This window comes from Anopheles marshallii, chromosome 3, assembly GCF_943734725.1.
Source record: "Anopheles marshallii chromosome 3, idAnoMarsDA_429_01, whole genome shotgun sequence".
NCBI classification, from domain to species: domain Eukaryota; kingdom Metazoa; phylum Arthropoda; class Insecta; order Diptera; family Culicidae; genus Anopheles; species Anopheles marshallii.
The window spans coordinates 7,734,842-7,758,330 of NC_071327.1; the positions used below are offsets into that span (position 1 = coordinate 7,734,842).

A 23,489-nucleotide genomic window follows, 5' to 3' on the forward strand; every position below is an offset into this window, starting at 1 on the left:
TTTAAATGATGAGTTTTATGTGTTTATTTCAGTGTTTCAGTGCGCTTTTCTACCGGCACCGCTTATCGGTCGGGCCGCAAAGGTCGTTTTTTTAATGAAACGCCGGATACCGGATAGAAAGTGAGCCCTTAATTAGCGCCACATCCGCTCGGGCAAACGTTGATATAGCTAAACATATCACCCCTTTAGACGCTTAAAGCAGTATTTTTTATGGTTTCTTCATAACTTCATAATTCTATATGTTTCACAAACACAACAACACCAAATGCTTTCATACAACATGGTTTTGGTTTCATTTGTTCTGCCGAGCACATTCATTTTATGTGCTCACGCATAACGACGTTTTACGGGATCATTAAAATCCGTAAAGACGTAAGCTACTTAAATTGAGTTAAAGCATGATACCTAAAACCTCATTTTAGCTCACACTGCGATTCACGACCGAACTGTCCGTGCTGACGTAAATAAAGACATAAACTCATATTAATTTCCAACACACACACATAAGCCGCCAATCGGCAACCGATCGTGCGTTACATTTCGCTTTAAACTCCTTGCAACACGCGCATACCGCGGTAGCCGGCGATTATCCCACGGCTCGCTCCCTACGCATTTGCGATGATCATACAGCGAACCTCTATTCGACGAATCGGCTGCCACGGTACTCGGTTGTAGGTTAAATTAATAGATCCACATCAAGAAATCGCACCGTCAATCGAAGAAATGTGATCCATCCTTGCGGTTGGATCCATCCTTCAGCGGGGGTCTCCAGACCCGGAGCAAACCCGATGACAGCTCGCACAACAACTCGGTTTGATTGAACGCCGATGAGGATCGGTGATAAGAACCGGCAGCTGCATCCACCATCAAACGGACTCGCCAAATCGGAGAGAATTACAGGAATGGCTCATAGTGGTTGGTCTGGTGGTGTACACCCTTGACCTTAGGTCCCATCGTCCTTACCAACCGGCTGCGATCATCATTCTGAGTGGGTACTGCACGACTTTACGATTGCGCCGTGCTGCAATGACTTCTGCAAGCGCATCACGAAGAAATGAGATACCTTTCGGGGAGGGGGGGCAAAGAAACCCCCCGCCAAACGTGATACGTGATCTAGATGGAGATCACGACGCTGACGAGTTGCAAATTTCTTTCTTCATTTCGAGTGTATTTGCAAAGTTGGATTTGATTGGGTGCAGATTGGTGATGGGATTTCAGTTTCTCTTACGCATTTATTTCAATATCCTTTTGTGCTGTGGGATATAAAATGCATTTTGTGACACAAGCTTTATCCAGAATATAACATTATGCAAGTGTTATCAAACAGCACATCATCAATATATTACTACGATTGTAAAAAGATAGACTTTCGATTCTTTATCATATCTCAAAAGCAAATTCTCATAGTCAAAGAAAGGTTCGTCGCTTGCCACCGCAAAAGCTTTGATACGCACCGTTGAAGTCTTTCATTTCGTAGGGCATTTCCTACGATATTTTTTTTACATTTTAGAACTACCACAAACAACAAAGCAACAACTTTCTGTCATCGCGACGCCCAAGGTACAAATTCAAACAAAGGTTCGTCGCTTACCGCCGAGCCATACCATTGATGCGTTGATCAATGAACCGTTGAAGTCTTTCGTTTCGCCAAACATTTCCCACATTTTTGCACCACGCCACGCTCCCGTGCGAAACGTAGCCGTGGTGTCGTAATTTCTCGGGATCAACCAACCAACCGTTGCACGTCACCGTGCACACGCCACAAGCGAGCGTTGATCGATAAACGATTTCACTTTCATTTCATGGCGCTCTGCCTTTACACCCGGCGAACCCTGTCGCTTCCTGTGTTTATGAACTGCTGTCCATCGTCATCGCACGTTTCGAGCGCGTAAAGAAAGAGGAAACTTTAATTAACAGCCCGATGGAGAGAAGAAAGTCGCCACCCTGTGTTCGGCCATATGTCGACCGGTGTGGTGGTGCGGAGTCTTATCTTAATATGCGTACCACACACTCGCGCAAACGGCTCAATACGGCTCATGATCGACACCGAATTTGGCCACGGTCGATTGTCGACGTTTTCCCTTTCGATTAACTACCGGTCAGCTCAAGTTGACATTCATTCATGTTAATGTTTCGTTCGAAATTCGGTTCAACAACCACACACACACACAGAAAACCACTGTTGAACGATTTTATTTTACCTGCCGCCCCATTTCCATTCAGCCGGCATCGCGGCTCTAATGAACAACGGACGTCTTTAATGCTTACCAGCGGAAACGATCAACTCCTGCATGTCTTTCTGCTCGTTACCTGTTCCCACGTGTTTCGTTCGGATCGTGTTCGATTACTTATCGCCCGGTTAGGTCCGTACAGCAGCAAACCTACCGAAAGAAAGCACTTTTATGTTTCCGCAGTGCTCCACAGTGTGGACCCCCTTCCAAAACTGATTCGGATGTTGTGCGCGCACCATTTCAGGGGACACAATTTCAGTGATTAATAGCTTCCGAACGATGTTTTTCGGAGCTTTTCTTACATTGTCGCACCGGCCAAAGGGAATCCATTTTTTTTTTTGGGCAGCAAAATAAAAACCTTTTCCTTTCCTGCTCTGGTATTATGGGGGGCCAATTGGGGGGTGATACGGATGGATTTTTTTTTTCATTCCCACTACCTTCCCGATGCTTTCGCAGACACACTTGTGTTTCGAGCGCGTTTGTCAGCGTATTAACGCAAAGGCAACGTATTAATCACCGCGTACCGCGTTGCGTATGTGTCGCACCACAATTCGGTTTCGGTTTTCTCACGCCGTTAATCGCCGACCCAATCGTGCACAGTTTATCGCGGACGGATGGGTCCGGTGGGAAATGGAAGCCGATTGCTAGAATTATACATGCTTATGTAAATGTCAGCTGATTCGGAACGTCGGAATGAATTAAAAGCAAAACCCGCTCGTAAACGCTTTTCCTTCGCTCAAATTTTCGGGTACATCCTTTCGTTAATGTTAAAATTAGTGGATTGTTGAGCGAAAAAACGAATTTATAATTGTAATTTCTGTTTTGTTCATGCATTTACATAAAAATAGGTGTAGGAAATGGTAAAAGATTTCTTCACTTTCTTATCTTTAACTTGTTTCCTTTTCTTTTACTTACAGGTGAGCCAGACGACATTGACTCTGGGATCGATTCGCACATCGAATCTGGCGCAGGTAAATGTCGATCATTAGGGACGAAAAACATATCAATATTAGTACCAGTGCTAGTTAATTTTGCTGTCTGCCTATAACACTTAAAACATGTGCCTAATGTGCCTGTAAAGACAACGTTCCGTGCCAGGAAAACACCCTTTTGTGATGAAATATTTCAAACACGCCTGAAACAGGAAAGATTACGCCAAATCATTAGCATGAAATATTGCACACTATTAATCCTGATGCATTCGACATCGATATCTATTAGCAAAAAAAAAAATGGTTTGCACACTCCTAACAAACAGCTGCAACCCGCTAGGTCCCTGTTTAATTTTTCCCGCTCGTTTTGCGTAATACCTGCACTGATTGCCCGTACGCAACCGTTAGCTGTAAATGAGCGGGTTTCGCCAAAAACATTGCGCCACAGAACGTCCGGAAGGAGCGGATGTGTCCGTAGCAGCAGCAGCAGCACCAGCAGAAGCAGTGTTTTGCCTAATGCTACCGATTTTTCCGAACGCCAACAAATGAGAGCTGCGTGTTTGAGCAAAACCGTTGCAGTGCTTAGACCCGGTTCAGCTAGGGCTAATGATCTGCCCGCTGCCACACAACCTGTTCGCCGAACCATACACACTCGGTGTTGATGTAGGCTGTAGCACAACCAAGGCAAAGACCTAACACCCGATGAGTTTGTGCATTTGTTTTTTTTTTTGTTCACGATACGATACAAGCACACACATCCGCAAAAAGCGAATCAATTCACCACCACCAACTGGATAGCGATGAGCGCCGGGCTGCAATTGCAATCCACCCTTTACGTACCTCGCTAGCTAGCTCATTCACTTTTAATTGCACAATATATTCACCCGTTTATTATTTTAATCCAATACTTTACGGATGCTAATCACATACTTAGCTGCGGTGCCGAGTCACCGGCCATCCTGTGTTGCGGGTTTCGAACCTGAATGCGGTCACCGGGTGGGATGGTGGGCAATGTCGTGATTTCGGTTTGCAAATGGTAAAATATGCACCAAGTATTCTTGCGCTGCCAATCGCACCACGGCAGAAACCAGGCACGTCATATTTCTAACCCATCTCGCATTGGAAGGGAAATAATGTTGTTTCTTGGTGCCGTGACCAGGATCACTTCCCGCGGTAAACAAACAAGAGGACAAATTAAAACTGAGAAACAGAAGTACACATTCACCTTCCGCTGGCTCATTAATGGCTCTGTAAGTAAGGTTGTAAGAAGTTGAACAAATGAAGAAAAGATGTGGTAAAGACAAGGAAGGAACTCAATATAATATATCCTCCTTAAAGAAAAAATGTCCTCCAACAACAGGAAGAGGTCAACTACACGATGACAAATGATACACCACAGAATGGTGGAGCTGTTTTCTGCTGCTCGCCGTTAATAATCGATCTCAAAGCTTCAACTACAACTGAGATGACGAAGGTGATAATGAGATAGTGTTGGTTCGATCGAATTGACAACCAACTGACCCGAACGAACCGCAGGACGGTTCATTAGTCAATTAAAAATCAATACACGACGACGATCGCTACAACAGGGTGGTGCTATTTTTGAAATCGACCAGCAACACCAAAACTGCATCACCAGCACAGGTGTGACACCGATCAATCGTTCAGCCATGGCGCTTAATTCCAAAGAAGGGTGTGCAGTGCACGTATGTTTTGCCGCAAGGTGCATTAGCCCCAACCGCAAAACCTGGTCCCGCGATCGATGCAACCGATGGTCACACGGGATTAGCCAATGATTAATAACTTTCTCAGAATGTATGTGCAGCATGTGTCACTCGTATCCGTGCAGCTTCGACTGTCGATCTCTTGACTTCATGCGTTGTTGTTGGCTAGTAGTGGCCTTGGGGCAGTACGGCTTGATTAATGATGCGATCAAACACGACTTGAAGCTGTTTTTTTTAAGCCGCCTAAAGTGTCCGTCGGTGTGCAATTTGTAGCCTGACACTCTGTAGGTGAAAGGTTTTATTATTTTCGTATTGCATGTTGTTGGGTTATTAAGTGTGGTAAAAAATTAAAAAGTGTAATGGTATTTGATCGGTTATTGGAATGGAATAATTTGAAGAGCATGATGGTCCATTAAATCCAACACGAGCATTTTTTGTGTTATGATAAATGCAACACCATTTCGCCCATTCCGCCATCTCCTCCTTGATGAGAGTTTATATAATGGTAGTGTAAATTTCTTTCCCAAATGGGACATTTCACCCATCATTAGCCAACGAACACGTGCATAGTTTCTGGAGCTAGTAATGATGATTATAATCATCCCGCTGATGGACACGATAATGGATGAAATTAAACCAATCTCTTTGATTTCGATTAAGCGAAAATCATATCGATGCTTCGGCACCTAATCCATCGGTACCGGCAAGATGAAATGCACCCCTTCCGGCCCAGCAGGGGGGTTTCTCTCCTGGACAGAACGGGGGAAAAAAATACAAGGACGACACACACTCACCTTATGCATGCCAACAAACAACCACGACCAAGATGACGCGCAAAGTTATGTAGCACCTTAATGGCGAATCATTTCCCGTACATGTTTATGGCGGTCCGCCTGTTTTGTAAGCCGGCGTGACCCGGCCTGGGTCAGTGCGGTTTGCTGCCGACCGGGAAATGTGCATGTTCGTGCAAACGTTCCACCCCGTTTCTGGTACGGACAGCACGCTGATGCTGTGACAACAATGTTGCAACGGTTGGCTCCAGTTCCACCGGGTCGGCTTTAATAGTCTGGATGTTTCCCTGGGTGTGAGCAAACGCCGTATGTGGGACTTTGCTTTCCCGTGACCATGCCATGGTGCGATGGTTGCATTCCATTCCGGCAAACGAGGGTGGCTTGAGGGAGTTGAGGGTGAGGCTCAGTTCTTTACATGTACGGCCATACCGTGTACGGCTTTCTGCAAGCTAATCCTGTGATTGACCATCGATCGTTTTCGAGTCCTGACCTTTCAAGGATGCTCATAAACGCACCCCCCGATCGCACCAGTATCGAAAAGTCTACTTTAGCCAACCTCACCCAGGTTGGAAAAGGTATTTCAATAAACATTATCAAATCGAATAGTTCACCTTTATTCTCATCTGCTAAGCTCATGACCCTTTCGGTTTAAAAAAGGGGGGAAAAAAGCGAGCCATGATCATGAAATTGGTTCTTCGTTTGCATTATGCGTGTTATTCTTCTAACAAGACCAAGAACAGGACCAACAACACGCTAAAGTAAACACGATGCCACTTAAGCACAAATTGGCGCCGCTCCTTATGCAAAGCAAACCTGACAGGCCGAACGAACGGTGCCGTTGATCTGACCTGACGCATTATTATTATTACATCATTCTTGTTCCGTTCCGTTTGCTAGCTGCCAACTGTCAAAACGAAGCCGTCTCCACGTCCGATGTCTAATTGTCAACGTGACACTTATCCGTCGAACACCGGGTTAGCGGTAGTAGTCGAGCATTGTAATGGGCACTGTCGCAACGATCTCTCCACCTCGACACGGTAGCAAGCAAAATGGTTCCCGGAGGGAACTTAAACATTGCAGGTGGTCTACGTGCAACGCCGAAAATTGGCCACTCGTTTTGGTGTTTTGTTTGCGCCACAGCTGAACTCCTTCCCCCTCCTCTTGCTGGACAACATCTCATCCGTCTCGGCCCTTCGTCGCACCGAGTGCTTTATTTTCATTTAACAAACGTTCCGATCCGCAGTCGAAGCCAATTAAAAGTCAATTCATAAAAATGCAAATTTGTGGTAACACTGCGCACCGCGGCCTACGGGGTTTGTCGTTGCAAATGCATTCTTCTGGCGCGTAAGAATGCAGTTGCCTTTCTGCCGTTGGTGGCGTACCAGAAAAGGTGGGTACCAATTTAACCCACAGCACCGGGACCGGTGTCGCTGTTCCCGCTTCTCATTTGCTGGGGATTTTGCATGGCCCGTTTGTTGCTCTAGCGCTCGGGAACGCTGTTAAAGCGCCCGGCTCTCTGTGTGTCAACGACAAACTATGATGACATTTGGGAGGGGGACGGCTACAAGTCATCGGGACGAGCGGGGGGGGGGGGGGGGACGCACTAGTAGAAACATCGAGCGATCCTTCGCCGGTTCCACTCTTAATTGGTATCGTTGCGATCATATTCTCGCATCATTGGGCACACTTCAATTAATATTTATGGTCCTGGAATCGGATCGGACCCGGGTGGAGGAGGATAAACTTCATCGCTGTGCGCGGTTTTCGCGTGGCGGTTTGACAACGGGGGATGCAAAGGGGCAAGAATAAACAACAAACAAACACTAATTTAAATGTACAAAACCCATGTGCCTGTGCGCACGACGTTGCCAATATATATCGGCAAACCGGCGGGTCAACCTCCGGGCAGCGTTCTAGTCCCTATAAATCACGCCGCCGCTACTTCTGCATGCTGCACATCAGGCACGGTGAAGTGTACGATCGGTGCATCAACCTTCGCGGGCCGTACCGCACCAGAAGCATTGCACTTAATCCCACCAGGGGGAACTCTCTTTCGCATTCTTCCCCGTACCATCCGGTGTGCTGTGTGCGATCATTATCGCAAAATTGCATATGCACTGCATACTGGGCGTGAGGAAGGAAGGGATAAATGTGGGTGCGCACCACTATTCGACTATTAGATGGGAATCGGTTGGCAATCGGTTGGCGAGAAAATTTATTAATCCCTGGCAGGTTTACCCCTCCTCGGTGAATCCAACCGACGATCGCCGGGTTCTAAGTAGGTGCTTGATGGTACATTGCCAAGCCGCTTCGAATATCCATTTCCCATTGATTTTATCGTTGAAAGATCAAGTAGATGACACCAGCAATCTTTCCGTCAAGAAACCGATTGTATAGATCGCTGTAGGGGGTTGAAGTTAAGGGTGAGTTAAGTAAACCAATGACATCATATTTTACCTCAGAAGTCTTCTAATGGTCTAGTTACACTCATATTTGGATTGCTTATTTTGTAATATTGCAAGCTCCAGTTTACCACACAGAGCGTCTTGTGCTATCTCCCAGAGCATCCTTAATCTGGAACATGACAATTGGGATCTGGTCATATCGACTTCATCGACAACAGCCATGAAATCGGATCTCATCTTTAATACCTCACGCAGTAATCCTGGTGCAATATATAAACAGATCACCTAAACCCGATCCAACGTGCAATATGATCTCCTGATGTCTTCCCCACGGAAGTCTTCCCCGAGCAGGTGTAAAATCTAGCTCCGTTACCTTTTATCTAAACGATTTACGCTGTGTAGCGAACAGTGGGAGATGCCTTCACTTCCTCCCAACACGATCCTCTATCGTCTATCGCTTTCGTATCGCCCTGTACATCCGAATGAGATCTTCCAGCTGCACAAACGTGTAAAAGTGGGCATGTTAAATGTTGGCCTTCCACCTTCCAGAATTCAACCTCCCCCGTTGGTCTGGAGGAAATAAAAAAAAATGCTCCCAACCAAGCGCCCAGCATGAGCCCAGCAAGATAACTTATCATTATCCCGCCAGACTTCGGACACAAACCGACAATTTTGAACATACGCCATGAAATGTGAGACTTGTCATAACACGCTACCAGTCGGCTGTGGGCCACGTGAAATCACGGGGAAGAACGCGGTGCTCGGGTGCAATGTTCTCACGAAAAGCAATCGGATCGCCAGTCTGTTTCTTATATCCACTGTGCTGTGAACAGCAGCAAACACGAATCTTTACGGCGGCGTCCGGCCACGCCGGCTCTCGTTCCCGGGGAGGCCCTCGTACCGCCGGTTCGAACGCAATTCGATCAGAGAATCTTCTCCGAACGAAAACGAAAACGAACACAGAAAAGATGCTCCACGCGAGAAAACAATCCATAAATTATAGCAAATATTCATGTTGTTACGGATCCGGCAAGCAATGGGGCGTCCCAACAGTCAGCAGTTGGCCGATGAGTGGCATCGGAAGATCCGGGCTAGTTACATGCGCGGTAAGCGGGCATCAGTCGTGGTCGTGGTCACTAGCCGCCTCGTTGGTGCCAGACACCGTCCTGCCTGTCGTTTACCGGAAGGACCGCGCCGCCGATAGTTCTGTGGTTCATGCGGCATGGTTCTATTCCATTATGCTAGGAAGAATTCTTTTTCCCCTGCGGGATAGAACATCTACCGTCTCGCTGGGGTAGACTGGTAGAAATGATATGAGTGATGCATAAATAATTACACTCTCCCTTCCGAAGTGCGGCGGTACACTCATGACCGGTGCATCCATCCAAGCCTGGCAGGCAGATCATAGCATCCCTTCAGGCCGTATAGATCAACCCACCACACACACACACTCCATCACTCCACTGCACCGTCCGATAATTGGGCCGCTCTTGTCCGGCGTCCATTCGCACAACCTACCCCGTGCGCATTCTTAGCGAAGATTTCGTGTCGTGAGAGGTTCTGCGTGAAGATCGGCAAGCGAACCGGGTCTAGACATGTTTTCTTCATTTCGCTACACTTACAAAGCCAAAGAGACACTCTATTTCTGCGTGGCATTCAACACGGAACAATTACCACGAACTGCTCGAACTGGGAAGCGGTCTCCACTACCGGTTTCGTCCATCGTTGATATTTTTTTTCTGTTCATCCCGCCTGGATGCGTGGTAATCGATGCTAGTTAGTACGATCCGTCTCCGAGCTGTTTCCAGGTTTGTTCCACGGGTGTCCGAAGCGCCAGACCGCATCGGCGGTCTGCTAATCAACGGTGCAATTTGCATAAAAATTAACCCGGTAATATGGACAAATTAAAGTCGAACAAATGAGTGGCAATTATTTCGGTAGTCTGTATCGAATTGTACGTTATGCAGGCGTCTAGAACGGTCCTGTAAATCAACAGAAGCACACAAACGTGTTACTAACTGCATAGAGAATACCATTATTGGGGAGAAGGACGTGCCGTTCTACCATCTTTAGAGGTATCCCGATCCGCAACTGCCACCAGTTGATTATGTTGCGCGGAGAGGAAAAAAAGGGAACTCTTGGGGCACTACTGGAATTCCGGGCTATATCGGCTTTTATCGAGCCAGCTTGTTACAATCTCGACACCTACTACACCCATTCGAACGTCATCTAGATTCTTGCACGTTTTCACACGCTCCAACTGACGGAGACACCGGAGCAGTGTGTGCAGATGGAGTGTGTTGCAAACGAGATTCGCTTCACTCCCCATTCGCCCTCTTTACCGATTGCTTCGTGCACAACATGCCACAACCACCGAAAACGAACCCGAGGTTACACACGATCAATCGAATCGTACCGAACGGCACGAAAACATGATCTTCCCGTTCTCCATCTAGAACGACCAGCAAACAACAAGGATGTTAACAAGTGGAATAAAACATAATTTACCGGCGTCGTACGTGTGACTCACGTTCCGGCACGGTTTTGCATGCGGTGCAGTACAGCACTGTCCGGAATTAGACCGAAGCGTTTGAAACAGCATGCTTGCCGTAATCATTATAATAAATAGTATACATCTACTGACGTGCAGGTGCAGTATGTTACCTCGCAGTAGTAACGATTGGTAAAACGAGTTAAAACTTTATGGACTATACTTCAGAACCTGGAGTCTGGAACCTGGACGCATTGTTCATGAGTGTTTCAAGGACGCATACATTCTAATAGAATAAGTTCTATTACAGATGGTAACAGATAATTCGGCATAAATACTAGGCTCTACACCGTTGTGTCTTTTGCTCTAAACGCCTTGAAATATGCAATCTTTTTATAAAAGCCTATTTATTATTGTTCAAAAAAGAGCATTTCTCCCAAAACCAGCTCATCTATTCATCGAACCTTAATTATCTATAATGTTTGATTTTTGAATATGTTCTCCTGAAAGTATGACAACCAGAGGCGGTAACTAATTCGAACAAATCCGTAATAAAAGTATATCCTAATAACCTAAATCGATGTTAAAAGGTTGCATACTTATAGGCGAAAAAGTTCAAGATTTTTCGCACCATTGCATCGACCATTTATGACACTTGCTGCAATTGGCATCTAGCGACTATTTGTCAACAAGTTATTCCAGTGCGATTTATTGACTCCTTGCTCCAACGCACAAAGCTTGTGTGGAGTCCGGCGACAGCCAATACTAAAACCCGATCGTAAAACAAACGCCAGCTTGTTAGGTGGAAGTAAAAACTTGCATTTTTTCCACTACTCAACCAAGAGGAACCTTGAGCTTACTTGCAGCGAGAACCATTTTATGTGTTTACGTTTTATGTCCGATTCATCGGAATGAATCCGTAGATTGCGGGAGCGAAGATCATGGACGCGTTTAACTACATTTAATATCCATTAATATCCCTGCTATGCAACTATGAAACACAAACTAATCAAGAAGCTACATTGTTCTAGAAATTAAAATAATGGAAAAAGCGAAAGGACTATTTTGTTTTATTATCCTTTACTAAATTATACTTCTATTTTCCCCCGAGCGAGTATCGTCTTAATCGCTCGTCTGATTTACTGCCACCGTTAATGAGATGCTTGTTCGATGAAACTTCAGCTCAATCTCGCTGTAACTTTACGCTCTTTCTTTAATCACCAAACTAAACGCATGCAAGAGTGAACAACACCCACCAACACCGTCCATCCCCCTGTACGCAAGGACCAACAGTACCGTGCCGGTACCGGTTGGGTGGAAATTAGTGGCCTATTTACTTTAGTTAATACTTGTTATTACTTATTACAATTCGCATGCGACCGGGTATGTCGCTAATAAAGTCGGTAACGAGCGTCTCCGTCTGTGCGGATCGGGCTGTGGTGATACGTTTTCATTTCCCCGTCCATCGTACGGATGTGCCTTCATTACAAGTAGCCATCACACTCACGCACTCCCCGTGCCGACGGGGAAGGAAGACACGTCGATCAATCTGTGGCCTTCTGTGCGTACTGAGGTTCAACTTGTGTGGATGTAGCTCTAAAGGATGATTTCGGAAGAAGCCAAGACGCGCTGAAACCACCAACTCGATAATAAGCCTACCTTTGCCTTTAATGAGTGTGTGGATCACGGGTAGCACAACTGACATTCCTGTCCGCACGTCGATCGCGCCAGTTGGATGAGCTCGATAAGTTGTGGTCAAACCATCGCGAACTGATAGCTTTGTGCGAGCGATCGTTTGCGGATATGGCAGACGTCGATCACACACTGGAGCAGGCAGAAGGACGGGAGCACTCGGCGAAATCCCCTTTTGTCGCCTAATGTGCATCACCAGCCACACGCACCTCGAACGACTTTTTAATGGAAAAGCAATAAAAGTGTTGGCAGGCCGACCAATAAAGAACGCTCCGCACGGATTTTCCATCACACCCGTGATTGTGTTGCCCTTTTTCCAGCATATTATCTACCGATAACTGACCAAATGGCTAACCGTCATCGTGGTGGTGCATTTTTAATTCACGCTTGTCGCCGACTGCGGCTCGATTCATTGAGAACACCTTGGACGTCCAGTGTTTTAAGGGACGAGCGGTTCCCTCTCATTAAAAACACCGAGCATCGAGTATCGTCATGGGTTTTAATGCGCTCGTAATATGCGCACATTCTATTGTAATTTCCTTCAATCCTTCCTTTTTTCTCGCTTATCGCTGCTTGTTTTATGCATGTCGTCATTCTAGGTTGAGGTATTTCCGCTCGCTCGTCCTTCAAGGTCAGGCACGGATCGGATCTATGTTTTATTGTCATTCCATGCAATATTAATGCGCAAAGGTTATCGTAATTTGTACGATTGCTTTACCGTACCGGTTACGAGCGCGTTCAAGCAAAATGGAATTCGTTATGCATTTGCTGTCCTTCATATCTGATATCGTAATTCTATTCTGCATTTTACCGTGATGAAAAAAAACAATGAAAAATCAGATGTTTTCACATGATTCTACATTTTAAAAGTTTATTTTTAAATACACAACAACGACACAGCATTCGTTACATTTGAAATTTACTTTTTTTATAATTGCTTTGTCCAGCGTGAGACACATTCTTTTGCTTACCTAAAAGCAACTTACAATACGCTCAAGAACTGATAAAAATGCAATGTTACGGTGCGCAATGCATACCTTTAGGCGTTATGCTTATCAAGTTGCGTATGTCATCAATTATATTGACAAGATCGCAGGAAGCATAACAAAAAGATTAAAAATACTTTATTTATTTCAGTTTTCACATTTGTATTGTTTTTAAATGGATATATTATTATGCTCATTGAACCAAGATTATACAATGTGACAAATACGTCAATGAGTATACAAGCCATAAATAACGTATCGTCATAACAATCCACCCTACATCATCTGACCGTTTATGCCTGATGAACTAATGTTTATTGCGGTGTTCATTTCGTTATCCACGATACTAAATTCCACCCTTCTCTAAGCATTAACGGTCGTAAAGTATCACTGCACGAGAATCAATTTGCGTGACAATTGAAAGCCCGAACCGTGCGCCCAGGTCATGCACTTCACACTAATAGCCACGCGAGCCACCCCCTTGAAATATTCCGTACCGAATCGAGAAAATCACCGGTGAATCATAATATTGAAATCTCAATAAAATGAGCATGTTTTGCATGGATAAGCTACCGAATCACACCCACCTTTGCGGGCTCGGTACCTTTCCCTGCACAGGGCACCATTCAGGCATCGTCAAGAAAGGCGCTCCACTACTCACGGTGCATTGTGTGTGTGTACAACCGATTGGATTTTGCAGTCGTAAAATAATCCAATCGCTAGCCAATCGATGAGAATGGCTTACTTTTATGGTACCATACATCCCTGGCATCCAGCAGGCTTTATATGTGGCCGGTTCAGGGATAAAGCGACCGCTAGATCGATCCGTTCTATCACGCCTTAATCTGCCATACCGTACCAATGGTCCGGTTGGAATGAAATTAACCTTCGGAAGGTGTCGAAAACATCACAATCGTTCGCTCTCCAACGTTTGGAAGCTCGATAAAGGCACGGCATAATTTTAGCATAAGCAGCACGATGGATTGCTGAGCGGTAAATAACATTCTGCTCTGAAAATTTGAACACGATCGTGATCGTGCAGTAGATTGCCCCGTATGCGTAGATGCCCTTCGCGTATGGGCTTCATACCTGCAAGGGGAAGTTTTTTTTGTTGTTGTTTACGTAAGAAATTTATGCTCAAAAGAAGAGCTCAACATGCTTTTTTCGGTAATGCTGCACTGCCCCCCCACGCAATATACAAAAGATCACAATCCATTGGTTCGCTTATTAACACCGTTGCTACACAGTATTTAGCGCTTCCGAATGTCCACCACCACCTACCGCGATCGCGATGAATCATTTTTCCGTGATTCGTTCCTGTACGTGGTACGCAAATCGTGACTTTGGAGTTGATGTCGAGCACCGGCAATTATTAGTGGGTCAATAGTTTAAGGACAATTAGGACGGGGTGCGCGTTACGTTCTCTTCAGATTCTGGCCAGTATTTGGGCAGCATATTTGGCTGCCACAATCGGTGGTTCTGAAGCGGTTGTTTGAATTTTGGGGATTGTTGTTTTTTTTTAGTCTCGTATTTGTTTAGAAGCTATTTTTGCTGTTCCAAGGTTTATTCTTTGTATGGTACACAACAAACTCGTTTAATTGGAACTAATGATGGTCAAATTATTTCTCTTAAATGTTATCGTGGGAATTCTTTACTGGTTGAATTAGATGCATTTACCCTTTTAAGCATGTCGAAACTGAAGTAACTCTGGCAGGTAGTCCTGGTTGTCCTGTTCAAAAAGATCCCTGAGACGATTTTTCAATGTCTATCATTTTGTACATTCGGAAAATGAAACAGTTTCGTACAAATGACGATCATTAGTAGGTAAGGTCAGGTTTAGGGAAGAGCATAGTCTAAACACCAATGTTAAATTACTCTAGGAGCAAGAAATTGCTGAATTAAATGTTAAATACTGTTCCAGATGTAATGGGTTGTCGAAGATAGCTTGTGATATTATCATAACTAGTCCGTAACTCTCATTTTCTGGATCATTTATATATCCTTTAGCCAGAGAGTTACTCCAACAGCAAGGGTCATATACAAGATTTGGTTTCAATTTCAAATGGAAACTGAAGCATGGTCCATTGCTATGCCATTGCTTTGCATCCCATTCCGCGCAAACATATATTGCGCCTTCCTTAGCGCTCGTTAGCCAAGCCCCGTCTGCTTTATGACCGCCGGGCTTCAGTCACAATCGCAGACACACATCACACGCGATCGCTATCACACCTAATTGCACACCTCACCTTAAATCCTTCCCGGACAGGCCGGTCAAGCAGGGGCCTAGACACAACGAAAAAGAAACACCTCACACCATAACATAACAACCGTCGGACGAATGGAGTAGAACTGCTCGAAACCAAACGACCGTCCACCGTGGAGAACCGTTGCGAACTTTAGCCTTGTTCCGTTCACACCTTGCTCGCTGCGCTACGGAAAACCTTGAACTTTCCTCACGCATTTCCAGCCCAAGCGAGCGAAACCCGCTAGCCAGCGACGTATATCCCGGGGGTGCCCATTTAAGGATTACAGTGAAGGCTTCCTCCAAAACCGAATGGAACCCGCACGAAAAAAAAAGATCGAAAATATAACCACAACAACCGTTCCGTCGTCCATCCATTCGCAAAGCAACCTACCGGGAACTGAACTTCCGCACCGGGGTCTAGCATTTTGTCTGCCCGACCAATTAGAGCACGGATGTTCCGCGACAGTTGGCCGGATCAGACGGGCCGATAATGATAGCTTTTAATATTTCTTAACGATCGACACACTCGGCGGGCCCGACCCACCCGGCCACACTTGGTGCGAAATGCGTGATGCGCGACATGCGGCCGAGTGTCGATCGTCGATCGATCGGGCCTTCCCGCCTGACAGCCTTCACGTCAGGTTTACGTTCGGCCCGTTGTTTGACAGCAGCTTTCAGCACACAATCGATCGACAGCGGATCGCCACAAGGAAACCGACCAGTGAGGTATGGAAATTACTGCCCGCTTTTGCCTCCATCAAAGAAGAGGGAGTGTTAACAATTCTTCTTGATGCAAAACATCGTTTTCCGGCATCGGTTCGGCCTGAGTCATCTTCTAGGGCGCCATTTTGGGAGTTAAAATTTCGCAACCTTGCACTGCCACCAGGTCAAGTCCGACAGTTGACGGAATGTCAGTTTTTAACGTCACATATCTACAGAATCCCCAGAGGAGTGTTCTAAGTGTTCTATCACTAACTTGGAGCCATGTTTCTTTTCCCACGAACAGCTGGGAGTGTTTTCGACGATCGTGTAATGTGTCTGCCCGTACCCCAAATAGAGTCATCCGGACAGGTCAATGTGTGCGTACACGCTGCTTAGAACTCGAGAGTTGCCTCGATTGAGCGATCGAGTGCCAATGGGCCACCGTGCAACGTTTCTAAACATGCCTTTAATTGAATTTATTTGTTCATTTTGCATGCCGTGTCATTCGTACAACGCCAACCGTCTCCTTCTCTTCCGCTAGCGCTTGCTAGTGTCTTGTTAATAGGTGGTTTTACAACGGCTTTGGAACCGCTCTGCCAAGGATGTCTGTACATGCCTGTGGAATGTTACGACTCGCGTCTGAGCACGCAACAGAACGCAGAGCTGTGACACCGTTATAAAGATGTTAAATCCCGACACTGCTAGACATGGCAAGAACTCACTTTGCACGCATCGTACAGTCCGTGTCACGATGGGAAGGAATTTTGTTTGCCACCTCCTTATAGAAAACTAAGTTTCGTGGTGTGTTTGATGGTGTGAGACAATGAAAAGCATCTTTAGTATAAGCAGCATATGTTCAATTTTTTTGCAAGTGTTAATATTCGTCTTCAGATACTCTCTAATTAACTACAGACGGTTGGCCTTGTTGTTCAGTGGTAGCAGCCTCGAACTTCATACGATAGAACTGGTATTAAATTCCATCCAGTTCGTTCCCAAGCACACCAACTATTTAACTATGGATAAATACATATAGACCAGAAATTGGAAGTTCAAGACCTTCAGCAATTGTTCCGAGGGTCGCCAAGACCTCAAAAGAAGACGCGGACGTTAGGGGCATCCGTAACTAACGCATCGTAATTACGAACATACCTTAACATCGACTGTTTGGAGAAGAGTAACGTTAGGGAGTTAAGAATAAAAAAACTCATACTAAAAGAGCATTTTTTATCGTTTCTACAGCCAAATGTTTGCTGCTGGACAGTGGTGGTAGCATCAGCGGTGCGGAGTTACGATCGAGGGACGAACTAAAGCTGAAGGATATCGCCAACACGATCACGAACGTGAACCGCTGGAGCAGCCCCTGCATCACGGACAGCCTGTCACTCACGGCGGACCACCACGAGAAGGCGACCAGCCCGCGGGACGAGAACACGATCCCACCGCAGTACACGAATGGCGGCAGCGGTGGCGGTGGTGTCCCTGGTGGAGGTGGCGGAGGAGGTGGAGGGGGAGGTACCGGAGGGACCAGTGTCGGTGGTACGCCGTTACAGATGCGACCCCACTCGCTCACCATACCGTCCAGTGCACCCGCGATCGTGTCGGCCATCGTGAAGAAAATTCCAACCTCGATCGGCAAGGGTGGACAGGTGCCGCCGCTTGCATCGTTGCACCTGCCGCCCGCCACCAACGCTAGTCCGAAGCTGAAGCCTAGTCAAACGCACGAACGCGGTGATCCGGACGGTGACTGCGGTATGGACGATGCGCCGGCAAACTATCTCGGCAAAAACTCGGAACATCGCGGCCCGGACGCGGATCTGCTGCAGGCGAAGAAGGGCTGGTTGCTGAAGCAGGACGGACGGGTCGGTGAATGGAGCAAGCATTGGTTTACGCTGCGTGGAGCCGCCCTGTTCTACTATCGCGATCCGGTCGCAGAAGAGAAGGGTGTGCTGGACGGTGTGCTGGACGTGAATAGCATCACCAGCATTGCCGAGGTGCCTGTCAACAAGGGATACGGCTTTCAGCTCACGGTAAGCTCATTTCACGGAAGAAAAAAACACCTCATTTACAAGCCCGTATGTACTAACATTCAGTCTGTGTCGCTCCTTCCACAGACCTGGGACAACCATCGTATCGTGCTGTCCGCGGTAACGATCAACGTGCGCAACAACTGGATCAACGTGCTGAAGAACGCTGCCGGGCTGCCCCCGACGAAGGCTAGCCTCGAGCTAAGCAATCAAAACGACGACAACTTCAAAACGTTACCGGACAAATCGCCACCCACACCGACCACACCCGGCGCGCTGGAGATCGAGCTGATCAGCGACACGATCGAGCATAAGCCGAAGATGAAGCGAAGCAAACTGCTCGAAAAGAACAACAACAGCACGAACGGTCACCTGTTGATTGAGGGTGTGGTACCGCTGGCGGCAAGCCCGGGCGCTGGCGAGGATGTCGTGGATAAGGTGCCGAAAGACGTCGTCGTGCACCTGACGTCGGCACGAGCCATTACCGAATCGAACGGTACCAGCACCGGGGACAGTACCACCACCAATAGCAGTAGCAATAGCAGTAGTACTAGCAGTAGTTGTAATCAGCCTCAACCAAAGCAACCGGTGCAGTCGCCCGTCACACCGCTAACGCCCAAATCGTTGCTGTTCTCGTCGGACGAGGAGTACCGAACAGCGTCGGAAGGTGGCCGGCGTGATAGTGTCGGCGACTGGGGATCACCGGTGTCGCCTTCGCCTCCGTCGGTGCCGCTGACCAGTGCGGCAATGCGTACCAAAGATAGAGTAAGAATGACCCCGCCGGCATCGGCCCAAAGTCAGCAACGGTTGCACAAGCGCAGCCGCTCATCACCTCCGAGTTCACGGCGTAGCACGATCGAGAGCGTACCATCGGAGATCCTAACACTTCAATCGGTTCCGGTTCAGAAACCGATCAATACCGTACAGGAGGAGGAAGGCAGTGGATTGGAGAAAGAGCTACAGCTGCGATTGCAAGCGGCCGAGAAGGAGTTGGCGATGTTGCGCGAAGAAACTCACGAGCGGGAAGCTCGCATGTCCGAACTGCTCACGACGCTCGAGCGCACTGAGCAGGAGCTGACCCGCAAACGCGAACTGGAGGAAAACCGCGAAAAGCTAATGGTGCAGCTACAGGACAGTCGAGCCGCCGGACAGGAGATAATCGATCGGATCACGCACGAGCTGTCGAAGAGTCGCGAAACAACCAAGGAGCTGGAGGAACGGTTGGCGCGCGGAATCGAAGAGAACGAATCACTCTACCGACGGCTGCAGGAGTGTGGCATCGCGGCACCCGCCAGTCCAGCTTCAAGCCTTTGCAGCTTGGCGATGACGCGCATCAAGCGGATGGACTCGTTTAGCGATCTAACCTGCCTAACTGCGATCGACCCAACCCAACTCGACCGGGACATGCTGGCGGACGAGTACCGAGAGCTAAGGGCACGCTTCGAACGTGCGGTCAGTGAGCTGAAAGCGATGAAGCGCGAACTGAAAGATGCACACGGTCTGTACGACGAGCTGGAGATCGGGTATGCGACACTGCGCAAAGAACTCGACCGCCAGTCCACCGAACATGACGCGCAGTCGCGCATGATGGCCGACCGCATCCAGGACATGACGAACAAATATACGGCGGCCGAAAAACAGGTACGGCTGTTGAAGCAGAAAGCAATCCGGTCCGAGAAGCGACGTTCGCTGTCCTTGAAAGGCAAGGAGTCGCTCTCCATTCAGAAGGAGCTGGAAGAGAAGGTGTCCGAGCTGGAAAGTAAAATAGATGCGCTCGAGAGTGGCAACGTGTTGCCGGTGGCTAAAGCGACCGTAGAATTGACAGCGCCTGAAGTCACGCAACCGGCACGACGCTCCTCCTCAACAAGACTGCGCCGCAAAAGTCTGGACAGTGCGTCACTGTCGGCCCAACCGATGCAGGTACTGCTGCGGTTAAACAATCTCGAGAAGCGTGTCGAGAACGTGCAGCCTGTGGTGCCGGTGAAGCCGGACGTTAGCGAGTGTGAAACGGCCAGTACGTCCAGCTCGGGTAACTCGAAACAGGTACCGGAACATCTGCTGGATCGACTGAAGAGCCTCGAGGGCGTTGTGGTGTCGGTGCGTGAGCTGATCGACCAGAGTGCGCAACAGTTCCAGAGTCTGCGGTCTTCCCGATCCCGGCGTTCCGTATCGCCTACTGCCGATCGGAAGGATTCGTACAAATTCATCGAACGTTGCCTGACGGAGGTGTCGAAGCTGTTGCGCGAAAGCTGCGACAATTGTGTCGTTCCAGTTGATGGTCCCGGGTACGGTAGCGTTATCGTGCTGCCGGAATCGAACCCGATTAAGCTAGCGCTCAATCAACTCGAGGCGCAGCTTAGGAGTAAGTTGGCAGATCTTCTAAAGCAGCGACGAATGCTACGCGAAACGAACGGGCTAACCCAGCGCAAGGACATGGAGCTCCTGGCCGAACGGATCGCTTTCGAGAGTGTTTGTTTCGGCAGGCTGCGACACGCGTTGGAACGTGCGGAGAATTTGCAGGAGTTTGAAGAGCGTCAAACTAAGGTTGAGGTGTGCGAAACCATCCAGCTAATGTCGATGCTGAAGGCGAAACTCTCAGGCAAATGCGTTGTGCGGCCCAGTAGCAGTGCAGACGTTCTGGCGAGTGTTTTAGCTCGTAAACTTATGCTGTCCGCCGGTCGCACAAGCACGATTCGGTCGCTATCCTTCCCACCCATCGGTACCGCGCTGTTGGACGACCTTTTGCGCCAGCAGAATGAGGTGCACCTGATCGCCAAGCGCTACAAAACAACCATCATGGAGAACCTCGCGTACGGGCTGGCTGCCGAAACGCTCAGCTATATCGCGTCCTCGCACGAAACGGTACAAGGTGCGGTACAGGAAGCCTGGCGTCAGGCACAGGAAGCGGTCAACGCGGAGTTGGTGCAGTCCGAGATTGCACACATCATGATGCGAAACGCGCAGCGTTACGAAAGCTCCCTAGCACCCGCCTTCGGATACGCATTATCCACCCAGGAGCGCATTACGTTCGAAACATTCGCGGACGCCGTACATGAGGCACTCCGCCGTGAGATGGATGCGGCCGTACGGCAACTGACCGAATGTTACGAGGAAACGCTGGAGAAGATGAAACGGGGTCAGTGGCGATTGCATCTGGAACAGGAGCGAAAACCAAGCGAAGGGCGGCAATTGCTGGCGGAGTTTGCGGACATCATCGCACACAAGGCGCTGATCGATGCGCGTGTGCAAGTACTGAAAGGTGACTATGTCCCGAACAGACAAAAGCTAGCTCAACAAGAATGTGCCGAATCGTCGGATCGTGTGTTCAGTGTGGCTGCTCTGAAGCAGTATGAGAACCTGTACACTGATCTCACTGCTGACTTGGAAGTGGCTAACGCTGACGATATTCTGGCCGAGGCAGACTTTAACTTCATGTACAAGTACTTCGCCAGTGAGCACTCACTGAACAAAGCTGAGGTAAAGGAAGTGTCAGCAATACTGAACGAGCTGGAGAAGTCAGTTGTCGCTTTGCAGGCTTCTTTACACCCGGACAATGGTAGTGTCAGTGCCGCTAGCGCCATCGATGTGGACAGCTTGCGTAGCATTCATACACGGTGCGTTGAGATTCAGCAGCGTATTGATTCGTTGATTACTGCCGCCAAACAGTTGCAATCACGCAGCGAGCAGTGTGGCCGCCTGCAAGAGCGCTTGAAGCAACTGACCGAAGAGCACGAACGGGAGCTCGGTACGATCCGGCAACAGCACGAGCAGAAGCTTACCACCCTGCAGCGTCGCATTGACGAGCAGCAGCATCGCATACAAGCGATCGATGGTGAGCGAGCCGAACTGCTCGAGCGACTCAACAACGAGCGGAATCTGCTAAAGCAGAAGGAAAAGGAGCTGCACGAACTGTCCGTCCGCTTGACCCGCATCGATGCGGCTAGCAACGAGAAGGATAAGGAGATCGAAGATCTCCTGGACAGCTACGATCAGGAGTGCAAGAAGGCACGCTCGCTGAAGGATCGTTGCGAGGAGTTGGCGGACAGTTGCCGTAAAACGGCGGCCGAGTATGCCGAGCTGGAGAAGGAGCGGGACTATCTGTACGAGCAGATGCGCAAAGAGCAGGACCATGTGAAGAAGTTGGAGAAACATCTGGAACTGCTGGAGGCGGAACATGCGCAACAGGTGGACAATCTGCACGCCGCCTACCGGGAGCAGCAGATGGCAAACGAGCTGGACTCGCAGAAGGACAAAGACGATGAGGACAGTTTGCGTTCGCGCTATCAGGCAGAAATCGAGCAGTTACGAGTAGGTGTTCGAGTAGTTACAGCACATCCGTGCCTACATTTAGGCGCACATTTCGCTAACGATTGCTTACGATCTTTTCAGGCACTCTGTGAGAAGGGACTGGCCGCAATGGAAGCTTCGCACAAGCGCATCATTCACGATCTGGAGGAAAAGCACCAGCAGGAGATCGCGAAACTCATTCTGGAGAAGGAACAAGCGCTGGCCGAAGAAACACAGGTAAAGCGAAGCTAAGAATAAAATTATTCTGCAAGAACTTCCTATTCAAACCCACTGTACATTTCTATGCAGGCAACACTGGCAGCACTCGACGCCATGAAGAAAGCGCACCAGAATGAGGTACAGCGTGAGGTGACGCGCTTCAAGCAGGAGTTTCTCAAGCAGTTCCAAAAGGGTGGCCAACCGCCCCAAACGTACCGCGAGAAGGAGTAAGTCACGCGTTCAGTGATAATAATTAGCAAAGCGGTGTTACTAACCTTATGACCTTTGTTCAACAGGCAAGAGCTAGAAGACGTGCGGCAGGAAATTCTATCCCTCTCGGAGAAGTACTCGATGAAGTGCGTTGAAACGGCCGCGCTCGAGGAAAAGCTTCGTAATGCGACGCAACAGTTGAAATGTTCTCAGCAGCACATTCAACAACTTGATGTCAGGTGCAATGCTAACAATTGTTGCAAAATATGTTTCAGAACAACGACTAATTGTCCTTTATTTTTGCAGAAATAAGCAACTTCGAGCACACTTTGTCTCGAACCAGCCGGAAGAAGCAACTTCCGCACCACCGACCAGCAGTGTCGTAACGCCAAAGGATACCAATCTGTTCACCAGCAGCACGGTAAATAGCTAACACCTGCGTCAAATCAAATCAATTTCCCTCCAAATCGGAAATGGCACCATGTACAATCCATTATTCCCTTTGCCGCTGATGGCTCGATGTACTACGCGGAGCCTAATATTATGAGTT

The 23,489-nt window shown here is 48.1% G+C and overlaps 1 protein-coding gene across 1 annotated transcript in view; it reads left to right on the plus strand.

The window, feature by feature from the left end:
* LOC128715355 (protein outspread) overlaps positions 1-23,489 on the plus strand; it is a 177,943-nt gene that overhangs the window by 152,415 nt on the left and 2,039 nt on the right. The window contains exons 7-13 of the mRNA XM_053810238.1: positions 3,149-3,208; positions 17,439-18,226; positions 18,311-22,531; positions 22,613-22,747; positions 22,820-22,956; positions 23,026-23,178; positions 23,246-23,360. Coding sequence (XP_053666213.1) covers positions 3,149-3,208; positions 17,439-18,226; positions 18,311-22,531; positions 22,613-22,747; positions 22,820-22,956; positions 23,026-23,178; positions 23,246-23,360 — 5,609 coding nt within the window. The remainder of the gene's footprint in view (positions 1-3,148; positions 3,209-17,438; positions 18,227-18,310; positions 22,532-22,612; positions 22,748-22,819; positions 22,957-23,025; positions 23,179-23,245; positions 23,361-23,489) is intronic.